At 44.5% G+C, this 22,001-nt stretch overlaps 2 protein-coding genes across 3 annotated transcripts in view; both read left to right on the top strand.

The window, feature by feature from the left end:
* Positions 1–10,405, top strand: part of LOC121646301 (P2Y purinoceptor 14-like) — a 12,217-nt gene extending 1,812 nt beyond the window's left edge. The window contains exons 2-3 of one of the 2 annotated variants that reach the window (XM_041995214.1): positions 8,596–9,708; positions 10,194–10,405. In XM_041995214.1, the coding sequence (XP_041851148.1) occupies positions 8,598–9,638 (1,041 nt within the window). In that variant the 5' untranslated portion in view covers positions 8,596–8,597 and the 3' untranslated portion in view covers positions 9,639–9,708; positions 10,194–10,405. Of the gene's footprint in view, positions 1–8,595; positions 9,709–9,902; positions 9,918–10,193 lie in introns of those variants that run through there. The other variant, XM_041995215.1, reaches the window with a different exon arrangement.
* A 7,897-nt stretch (positions 10,406–18,302) lies between these two features.
* Positions 18,303–19,981, top strand: LOC121646300 (P2Y purinoceptor 14-like). The gene is given in 3 exon segments (XM_041995213.1): positions 18,303–18,389; positions 18,489–18,557; positions 18,560–19,981. Coding segments are annotated over 2 exon segments (1,065 nt in total). The 5' UTR covers positions 18,303–18,389; positions 18,489–18,490; the 3' UTR covers positions 19,558–19,981.
* Positions 19,982–22,001: the final 2,020 nt, after the last annotated feature.

The raw sequence follows: 22,001 nt of genomic DNA, 5'->3' as shown, positions 1-22,001 counted from the left end.
CCGTTAATACTGCCCACCTTCAGATGTAAGTCGCTTTGGAGGAAAACGTCTGCTATGTGACTGTAGACGTGACAGGTTACAGTGAGGAAAATAAGTATTTTAACACCCTGCTATAAGTTCTCCCACTTAGAAATCATGGAGGGGTCTGAAACTTTCATCGTAGGGGCATGTCCTCTGTGAGAGACATGATCTAAAAAAAAATCCTGAAATCACACTGTATGATTTTTTTTATTTATTTGTATGATACAGCTGAGAAATCAATGTTAATATTTGGTACAGTAGCCTTTGTTTGTATTTACAGAGGTTATACGTTTCCTGTAGTTTTTCACCAGGTTTGCACACACTGCAGGAGGGATTTTGGCCCACTCCTCCACACAGATCTTCTCTGGATCAGTCAGGTTTCTGGGCTGTTGCTGAGAAGTTTGAGCTTCCTCTAAAGACCTTCTATTGGGTTTAGGTCTGGAGACTGGCTAAAAATCTCTCTGATTTTTGGATGTTTTTACTGGCTGGCCTGCCTGCATGCTCAGTTAAACCTCTGCAGATGATCCAGAACGCAGCAGCACGTCTGGTCTTCAACCAGCCCAAAAGAGCTCATGTCACTCCGCTGCTCAGGTACTCTAAGAACCTTGTTTCCTCCTCTTTATCGTCTAAACGTCTAATTTATTTCATACATACTAAATTTACGTATCAGAGCATTAGTTTATTTTCTTATTACTGAGAAATTCCCGACAGCCTGTGACTGAATTAAATCAGAATAAGAGGAGCACTAATAGGAGCCGTTCGGTCTGACGTGCTGCATCTTGTACCTGAAGATGCTCCAACACTCCAGATTCAGAGGATAAAATGGCGCGTGATCAGTGTGATTGATCTGCAGAGATAACGTCTGCAGCTGTTCGCTCTCACCTCAGTCACTTCCTGAATGTTTCTAATACCCAAGAAGACTCTGGCCTCTGTCTCAGCTTGTTGCTTTGTTGTTGTGATGTTTATCTGCTCGTCCACACATGTTTCCAGACAAATATAGCAGCAAAATAAAGCAGGAAGTGGTGGCATGTAAACGCTGTGGCCAGCCCTGGTTTCTGTATGCACGGCTTTCACAGAGAACCAGGAAACACATGCAGCATTTTATTAAAACATGCTGAACATTTACATCACCATCGAGCATTGAGACTGACACCAATCTTCAGTTTTTAGTTACTGTTTTCCTCCCGGTGGCGACCCGTAATCAGTCATTTTCATTGTAATTTTATGGACTATTAACCCTTAAACCTCCAGCAGGTCTCCCTGAGGTCTCTCTTATCCACCACCAGGACCGGTAGTGTGTAGCTCTGTGGGGTAAACTGTGATGGATATTTATCCTTTAGGTCAGTGTTTCCCAACCTGGGGACCAGGATCCCCCAAGGGGATCCCCAAAGAGCACAGGGCGTCCCTGAGGCTTTGAACATTAGAGCCATCTTGATTAATGTCCACAAATTGTCCCTATTTTAAGGAAAAAAAGTAAGGCTGTATGTTGTTCGTTCAACTTTGGCTTCATCAAATGACAGGACTCAACCAGCATACATTATATATGGTGAGAATCTCACTGTTGAAAGCCTAAAACCAGCATGGTTCCAGCACAGGGTGGAGCAGGGGGTTCATGACATTTTAGTGCTTTCTGTTTAGATGATTTACAGAAGTTTTCCAGCATTTCTATCCGTCCAGGAGGTTTACAATCCAGCCACTAAATGTAGTTTTATTCAGAGACTCTATCTGGTAAATCCACAATGATCCATGATAACAGCTTTATTTATCACATGTCATCATAAAAACATCACCATCACTACTATGTTGCTAAGAGACCTCTATTTAGACCTGGACATGATGATGAAGCCACTTCCTGTCAGACTTTCCACCAATCAGAGAGCTTAGATTGACGGTAACGTCCAATCAGGAGCAGCCAAAGATCAACCAGTGAGCAGAAAGTTCTATGTGTGTGTGAAAAGAAGAAAAATAATGCTCCTCTATGGCTGGAATAAAGCCAAGAAGACGTTTCTGATGCACGGTGGCGCCACAAAGCAGCTGAGCTGGAGTTGGTTTAGTGAGGATAGCAGGTAAATAGTAGCAGGAATAACTGGAAATGAGGAAAAAGTGGAAACATGGAAATAGTTTCTGTTGTGTGTTTGTTTCAATAACAATATTTTTTCTCCTGAAAGCCAAGACTTGAGAGAACGATGAGATGAGAAAAGGTTTGGTCACTGCTGATCTGTGTGTTATTTCTACAAAGTTCTGTTAGTAATAAATTCTGCTTTCTTCTTCTGGTCGACCTTTATGCTGCTACATCTATTCATACATTCATTTTACATCATTTTACCTCCCAGTCTGACAGCTGCTACACACTGGTTTATACTGGGATTAAAAGCTGCTACAGACTGGTTTATACTGGGATTAAAAGCTGCTACAGACTGGTTTATACTGGGATTAAAAGCTGCTACAGACTGGTTTATACTGGGATTAAAACCTGTTACAGACTGGTTTATACTGGGATTAAAAGCTGTTACAGACTGGTTTATACTGGGATTAAAAGCTGCTACAGACTGGTTTATACTGGGATTAAAACCTGTTACAGACTGGTTTATACTGGGATTAAACGCTGCTACAGACTGGTTTATACTGGGATTAAAAGCTGTTACAGACTGGTTTATATTGGGATTAAAAGCTGCTACAGACTGGTTTATACTGGGATTAAAAGCTGTTACAGACTGGTTTATACTGGGATTAAAAGCTGTTACAGACTGGTTTATACTGGGATTAAAAGCTGCTACAGACTGGTTTATACTGGGATTAAAAGCTGCTACAGACTGGTTTATACTGGGATTAAAAGCTGTTACAGACTGGTTTATACTGGGATTAAAAGCTGCTACAGACTGGTTTATACTGGGATTAAAAGCTGCTACAGACTGGTTTATACTGGGATTAAAAGCTGCTACAGACTGGTTTATACTGGGATTAAAAGCTGTTACAGACTGGTTTATACTGGGATTAAAAGCTGTTACAGACTGGTTTATACTGGGATTAAAAGCTGCTACAGACTGGTTTATACTGGGATTAAAAGCTGCTACAGACTGGTTTATACTGGGATTAAAAGCTGCTACAGACTGGTTTATACTGGGATTAAAAGCTGTTACAGACTGGTTTATACTGGGATTAAAAGCTGTTACAGACTGGTTTATACTGGGATTAAAAGCTGCTACAGACTGGTTTATACTGGGATTAAAAGCTGCTACAGGCTGGCTTATACTGGGATTAAAAGCTGCTACACACTGGTTTATACTGGGATTAAAAGCTGCTACAGACTGGTTTATACTGGGATTAAAAGCTGCTACAGACTGGTTTATACTGGGATTAAAAGCTGCTACACACTGGTTTATACTGGGATTAAAAGCTTCTACAGACTGGTTTATACTGGGATTAAAAGCTGCTACAGACTGGTTTATACTGGGATTAAAAGCTGCTACAGACTGGTTTATACTGGGATTAAAAGCTGCTACAGACTGGTTTATACTGGGATTATAAGCTGCTACAGACTGGTTTATATTGGGATTAAAAGCTGTTACAGACTGGTTTATACTGGGATTAAAAGCTGTTACAGACTGGTTTATACTGGGATTAAAAGTTGCTACAGACTGGTTTATACTGGGATTAAAAGTTGCTACAGACTGGTTTATACTGGGATTAAAAGTTGCTACAGACTGGTTTATACTGGGATTAAAAGCTGCTACAGACTGGTTTATACTGAGATTAAAAGCTGTTACAGACTGGTTTATACTGGGATTAAAAACTGTTACAAACTGGTTTATACTGGGATTAAAAGCTGCTACAGACTGGTTTATACTGGGATTAAAAGCTGCTACAGACTGGTTTATATTGGGATTAAAAGCTGCTACAGACTGGTTTATACTGGGATTAAAAGCAGCTACAGACTGGTTTATACTGGGATTAAAAACTGCTACAGACTGGTTTATACTGGGATTAAAAGCTGTTACAGACTGGTTTATACTGGGATTAAAAGCTGCTACAGACTGGTTTATACTGGGATTAAAAGCTGCTACAGACTGGTTTATACTGGGATTAAAAGCTGCTACAGACTGCTTTATACTGGGATTAAAAGCTGCTACAGACTGGTTTATACTGGGATTAAAAGCTGCTACAGATTGGTTTATACTGGGATTAAAAGCTGCTACACACTGGTTTATACTGGGATTAAAAGCTGCTACAGACTGGTTTATACTGGGATTAAAAGCTGTTACACACTGGTTTATACTGGGATTGAAAGCTGCTACAGACTGGTTTATACTGGGATTAAAAGCTGCTACAGACTGGTTTATACTGGGATTAAAAGCTGTTACAGACTGGTTTATACTGGGATTAAAAGCTGTTACAGACTGGTTTATACTGGGATTAAAAGCTGCTACAGACTGGTTTATACTGGGATTAAAAGCTGCTACAGACTGGTTTATACTGGGATTAAAAGCAGCTACAGACTGGTTTATACTGGGATTAAAAACTGCTACAGACTGGTTTATACTGGGATTAAAAGCTGTTACAGACTGGTTTATACTGGGATTAAAAGCTGCTACAGACTGGTTTATACTGGGATTAAAAGCTGCTACAGACTGGTTTATACTGGGATTAAAAGCTGCTACAGACTGGTTTATACTGGGATTAAAAGCTGCTACAGAATGGTTTATACTGGGATTAAAAGCTGCTACAGACTTGTTTATACTGGGATTAAAAGCTGCTACACACTGGTTTATACTGGGATTAAAAGCTGCTACAGACTGGTTTATACTGGGATTAAAAGCTGTTACACACTGGTTTATACTGGGGTTGAAAGCTGTTACAGACTGGTTTATACTGGGATTAAAAGCTGCTACAGACTGGTTTATACTGGGATTAAAAGCTGCTACAGACTGGTTTATACTGGGATTAAAAGCTGTTACAGACTGGTTTATACTGGGATTAAAAGCTGCTACAGACTGGTTTATACTGGGATTAAAAGCTGTTACAGACTGGTTTATACTGGGATTAAAAGCTGTTACAGACTGGTTTATACTGGGATTAAAAGCTGTTACAGACTGGTTTATACTGGGATTAAAAGCTGCTACAGACTGGTTTATATTGGGATTAAAAGCTGTTACAGACTGGTTTATACTGGGATTAAAAGCTGCTACAGACTGGTTTATACTGGGATTAAAAGCTGCTACAGACTGGTTTATACTGGGATTAAAAGCTGTTACAGACTGGTTTATACTGGGATTAAAAGCTGCTACAGACTGGTTTATACTGGGATTAAAAGCTGCTACAGACTGGTTTATACTGGGATTAAAAGCTGCTACAGACTGGTTTATACTGGGATTAAAAGCTCCAGTTTTTACTGGTACGTAAAACATAAAAAGAAGCGATAAAAAGCCATAAAATGGTTACGAGTTTTAAAACTATCAATTTGATTTGATTTAATAGCCACATTTTACCAAACTTAAATAATTTCATTAAAGGTGGTTGAACTCTTCAGTTTTTACAGTGTACAAGCATTGCTGATGGTTTCTTTCTCTTTTTTCTTTGGATATTTGTTCCAGATTAGGTTATGTGGATGATGTTTGTGTTTATCTGGCTGCAGTTCAGGTTACTGTTTGGATGATGATGATGATGATGATGCTTGCAGGTGGTTGAAAATATTCTGTACAGAGAAGCTAACAGCCTCTTCTTCCTTGTCCTGAATGTACATGGGGTTAGAACAACATCCCACTAAAACAGGCTGTTTCTAAAAGTTTAGCTCATTTCCGAGTTTAGAATATGCAGAAAATTCCCACTGAGATGCTTTAAAGTCACGTTAAATGTTACAAAACCAGAAGAAAGCAGCATTCAGCCCATTAAGCAGAACATTTACTGTTTTATGTTTCTTCGGGCTTTAAAATGTTGTGGCTCCAAAACCAGCTACTGAACGTTCCTGCAGCAGAGAAACCATCAACAAGCGTTGTAGGTGTCCAACAGACCTGGAAGCTGCAGGAGATTCAGCCCAGGAAAAAACCATCTGAAGCATTAGAAAGGCTAAACATCTTCAGACATGTAAACTCCCGTTCCCACTCTCCCAACAGTAAACTCATCACCATGACAACCAGTTTGGTGAAGCAGCTTTGACTAACAAATGATGTGCAAATGTTTTCGTCTTCCTCTGAATTGTGACAGCAGCGGGAAGCGTCCGTCATGACGGAAATGTTGTCCTCGCTGCTGCGTTTACAGACATTCACCTTTCTAAACATGGAGAATTTCAAGCTGCTGAAATCCCAGAAAATACCAGCGTGGAGTTTGATTTAAAACCTGCTTAAATGTTTAATAGCTTCTTCAATCAGGCAAAAACATCTTTTCAGCTTTTGCTTTTCTTTTTTAATTTTAAATTTTCTTTAAAGTTTTATTGCCACAGTGACCGAATCTAGATAACTTCTGGCACGTGTGGCTCAGTTACGGCACTGGCGTGTGGGCCAGAAGTGGTCCTGATATGGAAAACCTTCCTTATGGTGGTCATGTGACATGCAGTAAATCATGTAGCAACGCTGTTGGCCCAAACATTTCTTGCTATCTGGATGAGTGAACAGTCGTCCTGCAGCTGGTGGGACTTTGGCCGTCCTGCGTCTCTTCTCTTTATTTGGAGGAAACTGACCAAATAAATTCTACATCAGCCTTTCAGCCGGACAGACTTGTCCTGGTGCATCAAGGATTAGCTTTAGACTCATGATTCTGACAGAAAAGGAGAAAACGGGCCCCCAAAAGCTGCAATGACGTGGTGATAACAGACCTGGAACGTGTTATCTGATGGTTAAAGGATGTTGCTGCAGCAGAGAAGCAGCTCATCTTTATCTAATGTGCAGGTCATTAAACGATTCAGACTAAAAGCATCTCTGAGTGAGCACAGGAAGCCGAAGCACTTTTTAGCCTGTTGATCTGTTTAATAAAGAAGTCAGAGTGCGAACACAGGAGGTATTTTTAGACGTCTGTAAAAGCAGAGCGCTGGTCTGGCATCTCTCTGCTCGTACTGAGACATGTTAGCTTGTTTGGTTTGAACCTCTGTGATGATAAAACAAACATAAACAACCATCCCACAGCAGCAGAAGTCCAAGCGGAGGCTGAAAATAACTCTTTCAGCCCGGTCCGGCGTCTGCTGCATCCAGGTGTCCTGTTTTTTTAGGGGTGTGTTGGGTGAATCCATGCAGGAGGGAAGCTTCTTGTTTGTGTACGGCACACTCGCTTCAAGAACATAAAAGGCTGTTCAGCCGAGCAGACGGAAAAGCTTCAGATTCCTTTGTTTAAATGTGAAGAATGAAGAACAAAATGTGGATTTACACGGTTTGAACGGCGTCTTGGAGGTAGAAGCTACCACAGAGCCAGAGTTCACCTGCTGGACCACAATGAGCTTCATGAGCACGTTAACATGACACCAGAAAAAAGTACGAGTTTTAGTTTGTCTTAAAACTGGGCCAACACCACCAGATAAAGCAGTTTAACTAGCAGACGTTCAGCATCTTTCGGCATTTTTATGTAAACTGCACGTGTTTATTAAGGTTTAAGAAGGTGCTTCTTCACCTTCCTCTCCACCTGCTTTTCTGTCTGTTTTTCCTCCTGCCTACCGACCTTCCTCACCACCTTCCTCACCACCTTCCTCACCACCTTCCTCACCACCTTCCTCTCCTCCTGCCTCTTCTTTCTCAGTCGGAGTTATCTGTGTCTTCATGTACAGTTAGTTTGGTTTTTTCATAGCAACTTTGTCCGTGCATGTGACCCAGTAGCTGAGAGAACTGGCTCGTGGTCGGGCGTAAAAGAATGAGCTTAAAGTTCTCATAGAAACCACCAGGATCTGGTGCAGCTCCATGTTTTGCTCTTACCTGCCAACGGTGAGCGAGTTTTGTTGTCTTGTCCTTTCAAAGTCTTCATTTTATTATTATTTTTTTTAGAGAGTGTATCATGAATTTTAAATTTGGACCAGAAGAATGTTGCAGCCTTATCGAACTGTATGAATGCACCCTTACGCCTTTCCCACTGGTACCCACGTTGCCCTACCTTAATTCAGCACCCAGCCATTTGTTTCAGAAACACATGGAACAACGATGGAGGACGTCCAGCTCGTGATTTACATGCTGCTTGATTTAATGCCAATGTTGTTATCCACAGTCGCATGTATCTACTGGCTCTGGGAAAATCCTGATGGGAAGACCCACGAATCAGCAGGGGTCGTGTCGGGCTGCGTTACGTGGGCACTAGTGGGAAAGGGCCATCAATATGATGGAGTATTTCTTTGGGACCAGGGTTATTGTGGAGCTCTTGAAGGAGGATGGAGCTTCACACAACTACAGTGATCGATGTGAAGATGGGGGCCAGCTGGTCAGCACAGACTTTCAGACAGCAGGGTGACATGAGGAGTGGTTGACTGGTTTCAGGGTCTCAAACCCTTAATAGGACTTTTTCAGCTTTTCAGCCATGTGAGACACTAAAGGTGCCCAACAAACTAACAAACATGAAGTCTGTGTGGTCATTATAATAATCTGTGTGTTGTGTTTGTGTTTCCAGGGATGGATCATCTCAACTCTACCCAGCTCTCCTCAAACCAGTCAGACAACAGCAGCTTCTTCACCAAACAAGTCCTCCCCCCACTCTACTGCATCATCTTCCTGGTGGGCTTGTCTCTGAATGTCATGGCGTCCTGGATCTTCTTCAGGGTACCTGGGGACTCCGGTCTGGTGGTCTACCTGAAGAACATGGCAGTGGCCGACCTCCTCATGTTGTCCACCTTCCCCTTCAAGGTGGCGGCTGATCTGGACTTTGGTGGCTGGCACCTCCGTATGATCACCTGCCGCTACACCGGTGTGCTCTTCTACTTCTCCATGTATGTGGGAATCCTCTTCATCTGTTTCATCAGCCTTGAACGCTACGTGAAGGTTGTCCACCACTCCCCCTCCTCCAGCTCTCCCTCCACTTGCAGGTCTAGGTTGAGTGGGGTGTCCTCGCTGCATTTCATGCAGAACGCCACCTTTGCCCGGTTGTTTGCGATCTTCACCTGGGGCCTCCTTCTCCTCATCTCCCTGCCCAATGTCATGCTAACAAGCCTGCCGGCTGACCAGCAGACCAACCGGAGCTGCATGGAGCTGAAGACGCCGCTAGGGAAGCAGTGGCACAAGATGTCTACTATCTTCAATGTGTCCCTGTTCTGGGTGACACTGCTCGTCCTGGCCTATTGCTACACCTCCATCTCCCGCTATGTGTACAAGTCGTACCGCCGTGTGCAACGTGACAACAGCGACGTCTGCCGCAAGTCCAACCGCAGCATCTTCAGCATCCTAGCAGTGTTCTTCATCTGCTTCGTACCGTATCACGTCTGCCGCGTGCCGTACACGCTGAGTCAGATGTCAGCAACCCACTTCAGCTCAGGCGCTCACTTCCTACTGTTCCAGATTAAGGAGGGGGCCATCTTCCTGTCGGCTCTCAACGTCTGCCTCGACCCGATCATCTACTTCCTGATGTGTCGAACCTTCAGAGAGTCGCTGCTGAGGAAACTGTCTAGAAGACAGAGGAGGAGGTCCCTGACCACCGCCCAGAGTTCAACCAACATCTAGAGGGAGTGGAAAGAGGAGACTGAGGAGAAAGGACAGAGGAGGCTGGAGACAAGGAGTAAGGAGACAGGAGGTAAGGAGAGTAGACAAAGAAGAGAGGAGACAAGGAGTAAGAACAGAGGAGACATTAAACAAAAAGAAAGTACATGGAAGACAGGAAGTAAGAAGGACAGAGAGGAGGCAGGAGGTAAGGGGTAAGGACAGAGGAGGCAGGAAGCACAGAGTAAGGACAGAGGAAGCAGGGAGTAAGGAGTAAGGACAGAGGAGACAGGAGGTAAGGAGGAATAACAGTTTGAACTCTTCATCTTCTCAGGATGATTTAACTCGATTGCACAACCTTCTTTGTCAGCTGATTATCAGATCAGTTCCCATGGAAACAGTTTATTAGTAAAGCTGAATGTGATTAAAATAAGATTTTTTTTTGTTTTCTTTTGTTTGAATGAATAAAAGCGAATACATGTGACTGTTTGAAGTATGCCGGTGAATAAAGTTTAATGTGTTACTGGAGGTTCTGTTCATAGAAGCAGCTTCACTGTTTCCTTATCTTACGAAAAACAGGAAAGAAGTGTGACAGCGGGGTGAAAGCGGGCTGTGATGGTCGGATATCAAACCTGCAACAGACTGACTGCTACAGGGTTATCATCAGTCTTATTTAATCTGATTTGGCTTTCCTGCTCTGAGATCACGAGTGGGTTCACTGAAGCTCAACCACAGGAAGAACCTCAATAAACATCCTGAGCAGAGTTATTTTGTATAATGTCTAAAGAGAAATCCTGTACATTAAATAAAGTTCAACCTTTGTATTTGAAGAGACGTGTATGTTGTTCTTTCTAACTGGTACGTCCAGTTGTTTTTACATTTTAAATTATTTTACTGTACTGCCATATGCTGGTCAAAGTTTATAACTACATGTGAATCTTTGTAGTTTCAGAATATCACCACTTGAGGGCAGTATAGTCACACAACTGAGAGCTGGAACTAATTTGGGATTTTTACAACTAAATACACAAAACAATTCCATATCTATACTACGAAATATACATAAATGTGGGGGAAGTGGTGGAGATTAGAAGCATCTGGCAGAATCCAGCGAGAAACACACTTCTGATGATTTATTAGAATAGTAAACTGTGTTAATGAAGTTATTATATAAATGTAAGGAATGTAAGAAATGATTTGAAACAAAAGTGTCTGTTAGTATATATTTATATGAGTAAACGAAACATGTAAAATGTAATAATTTATAATAAGAAGAAATACACATAACATGAAGGTGGTTTAATGAACAAACATGTTATTATTATTTCATCATTCATGTAGGATTTAACAGTGATTGTTACCACCAAGTGGCACTGTGGTTTCCTGGAAGAATAAACCCTTTTCTAGATTTTTTAATTAAACATACACTGCCGGTCAAAAGTTTGACCAGTAGTAGAGTAAAGTCTTGGAAGTAGTATAAGAAGATTGTGATCTGACTAACAACCTAAAAAAACTTGTGTAATGAGATTAACCCTCCTCTTGTTATTATTAAAGAATAATTTGGTTCCAGGGTTACACAAAAAACATATTAAAAATATGAAACATAAAAACAGGTTATGTTATAGTAGGTTATGTTGTCAATGGCATCTTTCTCTCTGTCCTGGATCCAGCTAGCAATCTGCATCACCACCAAAACCTTATCAGTTGTTCCTCATTACAATTCAAAGATTTCCTAAATTTTCCTTTAAATCCATTCAATCCAACTTTTTTAGTTATATTGCTGAAAGACAGAATGACAAACTGGTGGTGAGTTGGCTCAGATGGTGGGGGAGGATGCTGGTCAGGCCTGGCAGAACCAAGCGTGTTGTGAGGGTCTGCTGGGAACGTCTGGCAGAGTCCCCTGTGAGTTTCGACTCCCATCTCAGCTTCAACCATGTCCCGGGCGAGGTGGAGGACACTGAGTCCAAATGGGCTGTGTTCCGTGCCTCTATTGTCGAGGTGGCCAGCCGCAGCTGTGGCCGCAAAGTCGTCGGTGCCTGTCGTGGCGGTAACCCCCGAACTCGAGTGGTGGACACCAGCAGTAAGGGATGCCGTCAAGCTGAAGGAGGAGTCCTATTGGACCTTTTTGGCCTGTGGGACTCCAGAGGCAGCTGATGGCTATCGGCGAGCTAAGCAGAGCGCGGCTCGGCGGTCGCTAAGGCAAAAACTTGGGCATGGGAGAAGTTTGGAGAGGCCATGGAGAATGACTTCTGGACAGCTTCGAAGAGATTCTGGTCCACCATCCGGCAGCTCAGGAGGGGAAAGCAGTGTCTGTCAACACTGTGTACAGTGGGGATGGGGGGCTGGGAATACTTCAAAGACCTTCTCAATCCCACCAACACGTCTTCTGATGAGGAAGCAGAGTAGCTGGTGCTGGCTCTCTTATCTCTGGCGCAGAGATGGTTAAAAAGCTCCTCGGTGGCAAGGCCCCAGGAGTGGATGAGGTCCACCCAGAGTTCCTTAAGGCTCTGGACGCTGTAGGGCTGTCTTGGCTGATACGTCTCTGCAGCATCGCGCGGGCATCAGGGACAGTTCCCTTGGACTGGCAGACTGGGGTGGTGGTCCCCCTCCTTAAAACGGGGGACCAGAGGGTGTGCTCCAACTACAGGGGGGTCACACGCCTCAGCCTCTCTGGTAAGGTCTATTCAGGGGTGCTGGAGAGGAGGGTCCATCAGACAGTCGAACCTCAGATTGCTGAGGAGCAACAGTGGACCAGCTCTACACCTTCTTCAGGGTCTTTGAGGGGGCATGGGAGTTTGCCCAACCAATCTACATGTGCTTTGTGGACTTGGAGGTATTCAACCATGTCCCCCAGGGACTCTTGTGGGGGTTACTCCGGGAGTATGGAGTGCGGGACGAGCTATCCGGTCCCTGTACGACCGGTGTCAGAGCTTGGTCCGTATTGCTGGCAGTAAATTAAAATCATTTCCAGTGCAGGTTGGACTCCACCAAGGCTACCCTTTGTCACCGATTCTGTTCACAATTTTTATGGACAGATTTTCTAGGAGCTGCCGAGGTGTTGAGGGGATCCAGTTCGGTGGCCTCAGGATTGGGTCTCTGCTCTTTGTGGATGATCTTCAGCTCTCACTGGAGCGATTCACAGCCAAGTGTGAAGCGGCTGGGATGAGAATCAGCACCTCCAAGTCCGAGACCATGGTCCTTAGTCCGAAAAGGGTGGAGTGCTCTCTCCGGGTCTGCAATATGGTCCTGCCCCCAAGTGGAGGAGTTCACGTATCTCGGTGTCTTGTTCATGAGTGAGGGAAGACTGACAGTCAGTCAGACAGTTAGACTTACAGTCAGTCAGACAGACAGTCAGACAAACAGACAGTCAGACAGACTGACAGTCAGTCAGACAGACAGTTAGACTTACAGTCAGTCAGACAGACAGTCAGACAGACAGTCAGACAAACAGTCAGTCAGACAGACTGACAGTCAGTCAGTCAGTCAGACAGACAGACAGACACAGTCAGACTGACAGACTGACAGACAATCAGACAGACAGTCAGACACTGCCTGCTCTGTTATCACACTCTCATACTCCGCTAGCAGTTACCATGGCAACGGCGTCTCGCATAGACATTTGCTTCCCAAAAGCTAATATCATGCTAATGTCAGAGTTTTTTTCAATCGGAAAAGAATGGCTTCTAGCAAAATTTCCTCTCAGATACCTTCGGCTTACCATGAGATTTAATCCATTTTAAAGCACTGACTGATTAACAACTTCTTTCCTTTTGAAATCCCTGGGAGCAGCTCGACATGCATACATCATACCGAGGCCTCGCTTGGATGGTGTGGTCACGTGACTTTTCTTGCTGAATCATCATATTGCAATACTTCTGTGTGACACGCTTAACACATGCTCGAGCAGACGGGCTCAAGCGAAACATCACAAAGCATCACCAGGGTCAGAAAGGCAGAGGAGGGCAGCAGGTGGCAGATGCTGTCAACACTGTGTTAGAGGCAAGACACTCCAGAAGCATTGGATGGTACGACTGGATATCTCATTTGGCAGCGTATCCGACTGCCATGCGGGAGACCAAAGTTCGAATCACATAGGGGTGAATATTAACACTTTCCAGTTGGGGCCTTAGGCAAGATGTCACAGCCCACGACAGGTTGCTTTGGAGAAAAGCAGCTTAATGACAGTAATGATGCCGGTAATGTAGTCTTTTGTTTTAATGTATAAAATAAATATGTACAGATACATCTGAGATTTGTAGCAGTTTATTTAGTGTTAATAATACATTAAAATAATAATTAAATAATTAAAATAATATTTCTTTCTAGTTACTGGGTGTTCCAGCTGGGTGGGCGGAGCTGCAGCTGTGGTTGGAGAGGGTGAGGCCAGAGACTCCACCCAGCTATGCAGCAGCCATGTCCTCAGAGGAAGTCCTGCAGGTGCAGAGGGACACCATCACCTCTATTAAGAAGGTGGATAATGAGACCATCTGAACAAAAATTGGGACAACAATTAAAAAGCATTGTGTGACAAAAAATAAATAAAAGGAAATTCACCTCTTGTGTGCTTCCTAAGCATTGCATCACTTCTAGACCTCCAGTCTGCATTCCACTCTGCTGGTTCTTAGGCTAGCCATGCTTGGCAGACCGGAAAGAGCCAGGTAGACAGGATCGGCTCCTCAGCTCTTCCTGTACTAACATCCTATCCTCTGCTCAGTGTTGACTGACCAATAGGTGAAGATCTGGCCCCAAGGACATGCTTTGAAACACTACCCCCCCCCCCCCCCCCCCCTCATTTACATAATGAGGCAGGAATGTATACAATAAATGTACAAAGGAAACACAGAAATAAATATGCTTCAAAAATAGAGATCGGTGCTTGGAAACGTTGAGTCACCATCTCAGATAACTCCTAAACTGCTCCAGGTTTAGTGGTGTATAAGTGAGAAATGTTGTCCCCTCAAATTGTTTCCTGCTTGTTGTTTAATTGTATTTATTTTTAATTTGGGTAGTTTCCTGCCTCCATACTTCTGCTTCTACCACTGAAGCAAAAATATTACATCTGATGAATGATTCTGTTGTGCTGTGGTTTGTTTCGTTTTCCTCCTCTTAGTTCAGACGGGGAGCATCCTGGCAGTGAAACTTTGTGCACCGATGTTCATCCAACCTGCACCAACCTGCTGCATCTGGTTTCCTTTTCTTAACCGCGAACTTACACACGGAGCTGAGTTATAAAACAGATTACTCTCAAATCTTTTTCACAACATAAGTAAAATATATTATTATTTATTTATTTAAGAGGCATGGTTTGTGCTCACTAGAATAAAAATAATTAGATTAAAATGTAATTAACATGAATTGACACTGACTTCTGTAAACAGACTAAACATATTAAAATCAATCAGTTCAACAACATTAAATCACGTTTGTTCATTTATTTTTTACTAGATCTTCTTCCTCTTCCGTCCTCTTAACTTTAGTCCTTCCTGATGTGAACACCATGCAGCAGGAAGTCAGTTTTAATCAGCAGATCGACTCTGACGGCAAACATAGGTGAGTCCTGCAGGTTAATTCTTCATTTCACTTCTACACCTTCAATATGAAGACGGAAATTATATGACATTGTCATCAATACCAAAAAAAAAATGATTTTGCTAGCAAAATATAAATTATAAATGATAATTTTAAAATATTACATTTAGGATAGTAAATTATAAAAAGTAAACTTGATGGATTGGTTTGGGACTGAGAATACTTGATAGAATTTTGTTTATTACAAAATTATAAGGCAGATTTAGGTTGTAATTTTGTGACCAAATTATTTATCATACTTATGTTCTTTGAGTAAATGTGATTTTGGTTTCGGATTTAGATTGTTTATTTCTCAAAGTGAGCTGCAAAAGAAAATTGTCTTGGAGTGTGGTTTTTAGCATAAGCCTGACTGGGTTTCTGCCACACACCATCACATGTTTGGATGTGTTTGAATGTATACCTGTATTTTTATTATGTAAAAATAAATAAATCAAATCAATATCACACACATGTGTGTTTATATAAATAATCTTGTTGATGGAAAATATGCATATCTCATCTAAGTGGAAAGTCTGCCTTCCTGCTCTGCTTTTTATTACTTTATACTTTGTTAAATAATAATAATAAAGTATCAGCTGGGAAACAACCAGATGAAATCAAACATCAGAACTTTAGCAGCTTCTGAAGATGATTTTGTGATGTGGTGGTTTCAGACCTGACACTCTGTGGAGGTGAACACCCTTAGCTGTCCAAATGTCTCCACTTAATAATGATTCAACTTTTAAAAGATTAATAGAAAAGTTGCAGTTACATGAAAACCTTTACTTTAGATCCTCTCAGATTCATCAGTTCTAAGATTATGACTTTTTGTGGGAGCAAATCCTCCATTTTTACACCAGTAATGCGTTTCTTCTGTGTTTCCTTCTATGCAGATGATGTGATGTTTTATATAAAAGCTGAACCAGACAAAAGTAATATGAGTCAAGCCAATGGAAAGAAATAGAGTGGCTCATAACTGACCAGAGTGAATACTACTGAGAGTTTTTACATTTTAGTGTGCTTTAACACCTGTCTACAGATTCAAACATTTGATGTTTGTGTGTGTGTTAATAAGTGTTATCTGATGGTGGTTTTAGCTCTGACGTAGCAGATAGCAGATCTGATGTGACCATGAGAAAACAGTTTTGACCACAGCTGTTTCATGACAAAACAACAGGAAGCTGATTCACTCAGACTCACCAAACTGCCTTGGATCAATGCATCAGGCTGCTGCTGGTGTAATGGTGTTGAAGGGGGGCTACTTCTATTGGCTACTTCCAGCAGGATCATGCACCATGTCACAAAGCTCAGATCATTTCCACCTGCTTTCTAGAACCTGACAATGAGTTTACTGGACTCCAATGGCCTCCACAGTCACCAGATCTTAGTCCAACAGAGCAGCTTTGGGATGTGGTGGAACGGGAGATTCTCATCATGGATGTGTGAACTCCTCCACTTGGGGCAGGACCTCATTCCCAACTTGGAGAAAGCCCTCCACCCTTTTCCGGCTGAGGACCATGGTTTAGGATTTGGAGGTGCTGATTCTCATCCCAGCCGCTGCAAACTCACACACACAGGCCCGACGAAGTCAGCAGAATCACGTCATCTGCAAAGACAACACAATTGAGTCTGCCTGGCCTGACCAGCATTCTCCCTCACCATCTGAGCCAACTCACCAGTTGACAGATCAGTTGACAGCGCCGCCCTTCTCTTCACCCAAGTGTCCAAGACATGCGGCTGCAAGTCCAATGATACAACTACAAAGTCGAGCATCGAACTGTAGCCTAGAATGTCCTGGAGCCAAGTGCCAAGTCCACATGTGGACACTCTTAGTCCTGAAAATGGTGTTTTTTATGCACAATCCATGACGAGCACAGAAGTCCAACAACAAAACACCACTCGGATTCAGATCAGGGGGGCTATTCCTCCAAATCACGCCCCTCCAGGTCTAGCTGATATTGCCCACATGAACACTGAAGTCAGAACCCAGCAGAACGAGGGAGTCCCCAGAAGGAGTGCTGTCCAACAGGCCCTCCAAGGACTCCAACAAATCTTTCAAACTCATTCTGACGGGTAGAAGAGTTAAGCTAAGTGCGGAAATTCTCTTTAAACAGCGCAGTCTTTAGCTTGCCCTTAAAAGGGGATAAGGACTCTGCGGATAGGACGAGGTCTGGTAGATCGTTTCACAACCAGGGAACAACAGAGGAGAAGAGTCTAGCTACTGATTTTGTGCCAAGCTGTGGTGGGAGCACTAGGCGTAACTGTCACGAGGGAGTGTAGCTCTGGATTAAGGAGTGAAGGTAGACAGGAGCCTTTTGGGTTCTTGTTTTGTAAGCCAGAAGCAGAGATTTGAATTTGATGCGTGCTGCAACTGGAAGCCAGTGACAATCTATGCCACTAACAATTAAAGCAGTTCTTGAGGCAAAAGGGGGTCCAAGCCAGTACTAGAAGGTGGTCATCACAGGTGGACAATCAGTCTTTTTTGGTGTCTATTCTTAGAAACTGCGACTGAAACTTTTAGGCTCTTTAAGACTACCCATTAAATCTCTAGAAAGCATTTCCAGATTGTCACTCTTCTTTAGTAAAATCTCAATTTGATTAACCCCTGAAGACACGCTTTCTGACGCCTTCCTTCTTTAATACGGCTGCTGACTAACTTTATATTTATATGCAAACATGTAAAAAGTCCTCTAAACAAGATTAGCTCCAGCACAGTCTTGGCTACCTCTGCCATTGACATGCAAACATGTTAACGACACGTATTATAATACAAGACACACAGAAGGTATCTCACAATCTGACATGATGAGCCAAAACTGCTCCAGAAATTTACCAAAGATAAGAAGGCATTCATTTTCAGTATCCAAAGAAAGTCCCCATGTAATACCAATGTATGTATGAACATACATTCATTTTCACCATCTGCTTCAGTCAGGTGACGGGGTTTTTCTTTAGGTTTATAGGCTGGGGCAGGGATGCCCAAGTCCAGCCCTCGAGCTTCCTTTCTCCAGCACACCTGAATCAAATGAATGTCTCATTACCAGGCCACTGCAGAGCTGAATGATATGCAGATGAGGGAGCCCAGCCATTTGATTCAGGTGTGTTGGAGACTGGATACATCTAAAAGTTCCTTCAAGGACTGGACTTGGGCACCTCTGCTCTGGGGCCTTTAGCTTCAATATTTGCCATGACTGTACCTCAGAGTCTGTGACAAATATGAAACAAAGGGTGTAGGATATGCTGACAAACTAATATAAAGTGATTGTGTTTGTCATAATAATCAGTTTGTTGTGTTTGTGTTTCCAGGGATGGGTCTTCTTAACTCTACCCAGCCCTCAAACCAATTGGACAACAGCATCTTATTCACCAAACAAGTCCCCCCCCCCTCTACAGCATTGTCTTTGTGGTGGGCTTGTCTCTGAATGTCATGGCATCCTGGATCTTCTTCAGGGTACCTGGGGACTCCGGTCTGGTGGTCTACCTGAAGAACATGGCAGTGGCCGACCTCCTCATGTTGTCCACCTTCCCCTTCAAGGTGGCGGCTAATCTGGACTTTGGTGGCTGGCACCTCCGTATGATCACCTGCCGCTACACCGGTGTGCTCTTCTACTTCTCCATGTATGTGGGAATCCTCTTCATCTGTTTCATCAGCCTTGAACGCTACGTAAAGGTCGTCCACCACACCTCCTCTTCCACCTCCTCTTGTTGGTCTAGGTTGGGTGGGGTATCCTGGGTACATCTCATGCAGAACGCCACCTTTGCCCGGCTGCTGGCGTTCTGCACCTGGACCCTCCTTCTCCTCATCTCCCTGCCCAACGTGGTGCTAACAAGCCTGCCGGCTGACCAGCAGACCAACTGGAGCTGCATAGATCTTAAGACGCCGCTAGGGAAGCAGTGGCACAAGGCTTCCATAGACTTCGCCATGTTCCTGTTCTGGGTGACACTGCTCGTCCTGGCCTATTGTTACACCTCCATTTTCTGCCACGTATACAAGTCATACCGCCGTGTGCAACGTGACAACAGCGACGTCTGCCGCAAGTCCAACCGCAGCATCTTCAGCATCCTGGTAGTGTTCTTCATCTGCTTCGTACCGTATCATGTCTGCCGCGTGCCGTACACGCTGAGTCAGATTTCGGCGTCCGGCTTCAGCTCAGACGCTTGTTTCCTACTGTTCCAGATTAAGGAGGGGGCCATCTTCCTGTCGGCGCTCAACGTCTGCCTCGACCCGATCATCTACGTCCTGATGTGCCGAACCTTCAGAGAGTCGCTGCTGAGGAAACTGTCTAGAAGGCAGAGGAGGCAGAAGGTACGGGATAAGGACAGAGAAATAAGGAGGCAAGGAGTAAGGACAGAGGAGACAGAAGGCAACGTGTAAAGATAGAAAAGACAGGGGGCAAGGAGGGAGGACAGAGGAATAAGGACACATGAGACAAAGAGCAAGTAGAGAGGAGTCAAGGGGAAAGGACAGATGAGTTAAGGACACAAGTGAGAGGGCACAGAGAGGAAACAAGGAGAGAAGGTCATTAAACCACCATCCAGAGTCCGAACAACATCGAGAGGAAGGAAACAAGAAGAAAGGACAGAGGACACAAGGGAAAGAAACGTCTAGACAGGACCAGGGAGACAAGGTAGGGAGACAAGCAAACAGGACCGGGACAGAATATTTACCTGAGTAACAGTCTGAACTCTTCATTCGCTCAGAATCCTTTAATTGAGTTACAAAGCCTTACTCAATCAATCAGTTGCCATGGATACATGACTGAATGTGATTAAAACATTCTTTCCAGAATTCAGAAAAGGTGTAAAAAAGTGAAGATTTTATGTTTGATGGTGAATAAAATGAAAGTTTTTGTTCAAAGAAGCAGCTCTCTTATATTTTCCCTTTGATCTTATTCATGGCTGATGGAAACAGCAAGGAAGACTGATGGTTGATGATCTCACCTGTAACAGCCACAGCTAACAACGTTCATGTGTTCTTTGTTTTCTGCTCTGCAGTCATGAGCTGGTTCACAAGAATGACTCAGTAGTAGTAGGTCAGATTCTTACTTATTCATTTGCATAATGCAACAGTTTTCATCCCCCGTGGAGTGATTGACAAGTCCCAGAGACCAGAGGACACGTCCCAGAGACCGGAGGACATGTCCCAGAGACCAGAGGACACGTCCCAGAGACCAGAGGACACGTCCCAGAGACCGGAGGACATGTCCCAGAGACCGGAGGACATGTCCCAGAGACTGGAGGACACGTCCCAGAGACCAGAGGACACATCCTAGAGACCGGAGGACACGTCCCAGAGACTGGAGGACACGTCCCAGAGACCAGAGGACACGTCCCAGAGACCGGAGGATACATCCCAGAGACTGGAGGACACGTCCCAGAGACCAGAGGACACATCCTAGAGACCGGAGGACACGTCCCAGAGACCGGAGGACACGTCCCAGAAACCGGAGGACACTTCCCAGAGACCGGAGGACACGGCCCAGAGACCGGAGGACACGGCCCAGAGACCGGAGGACATGTCCCAGAGAATGGAGGACACTTCCCAGAGACCGGAGGACACATCCTAGAGACCGGAGGACACGTCCCAGAGACCGGGGGACATGTCCCAGAGAACGGAGGACACTTCCCAGAGACCGGAGGACACATCCCAGACACCGGAGGACACGGCCCAGAGACCGGAGGACACGTCCCAGAGACCGGAGGACATGTCCCAGAGACCAGAGGACACGTCCCAGAGACCAGAGGACACGTCCCAGAGACCGGAGGACATGTCCCAGAGACCGGAGGACATGTCCCAGAGACTGGAGGACACGTCCCAGAGACCAGAGGACACATCCTAGAGACCGGAGGACACGTCCCAGAGACTGGAGGACACGTCCCAGAGACCAGAGGACACGTCCCAGAGACCGGAGGATACATCCCAGAGACTGGAGGACACGTCCCAGAGACCAGAGGACACATCCTAGAGACCGGAGGACACGTCCCAGAGACCGGAGGACACGTCCCAGAAACCGGAGGACACTTCCCAGAGACCGGAGGACACGGCCCAGAGACCGGAGGACACGGCCCAGAGACCGGAGGACATGTCCCAGAGAATGGAGGACACTTCCCAGAGACCGGAGGACACATCCTAGAGACCGGAGGACACGTCCCAGAGACCGGGGGACATGTCCCAGAGAACGGAGGACACTTCCCAGAGACCGGAGGACACATCCCAGACACCGGAGGACACGGCCCAGAGACCGGAGGACACGTCCCAGAGACCGGAGGACACGTCCCAGAGACCAGAGGACATGTCCCAGAGACCGGAGGACATGTCCCAGAGACCAGCTGACACATCCCAGAGAACGGAGGACACTTCCCAGAGACCGGAGGACACGTCCCAGAGACCGGAGGACATGTCCCAGAGAACGGAGGACACTTCCCAGAGAATGGAGGACACGTCTCAGAGACCGGCTGACATGTCCCTGAGAACAGTTAGCTATAAAGGACAGTCTGGGCTTCACGTGAGCAGAAGTGTCAGTTAGATGAGCGGCTGGTGAGAGAACAGGTGAGGTGGTACACCTGAGAATCCAGGTAGAAATGCTTACTGGCTACAGGGTTGTTCTCTGATTGAGTCCCAGTCTCGTTCTGTCACACTTCCAGGACTGCTTAACGGTTTAACTGGTTTCACACTGGATCTCACATCAAATTTATTTTTTTGTTCTTATAAAAAATAAATCTACTTCCATGTATTTTTACTGTTTCTTTGCTCAGACAAGATGTATTAAATAAGTTCGTTAATCCTGTGTATTTAGACATCGGTCTTTATCTTTTATA

The sequence above is a fragment of the Melanotaenia boesemani genome, chromosome 9 (genome assembly GCF_017639745.1).
Source record: "Melanotaenia boesemani isolate fMelBoe1 chromosome 9, fMelBoe1.pri, whole genome shotgun sequence".
NCBI lineage: Eukaryota > Metazoa > Chordata > Actinopteri > Atheriniformes > Melanotaeniidae > Melanotaenia > Melanotaenia boesemani.
The sequence above is the reverse complement of the archived record's forward strand: the minus strand, read 5'-3'. Positions and strand labels throughout refer to the sequence as shown.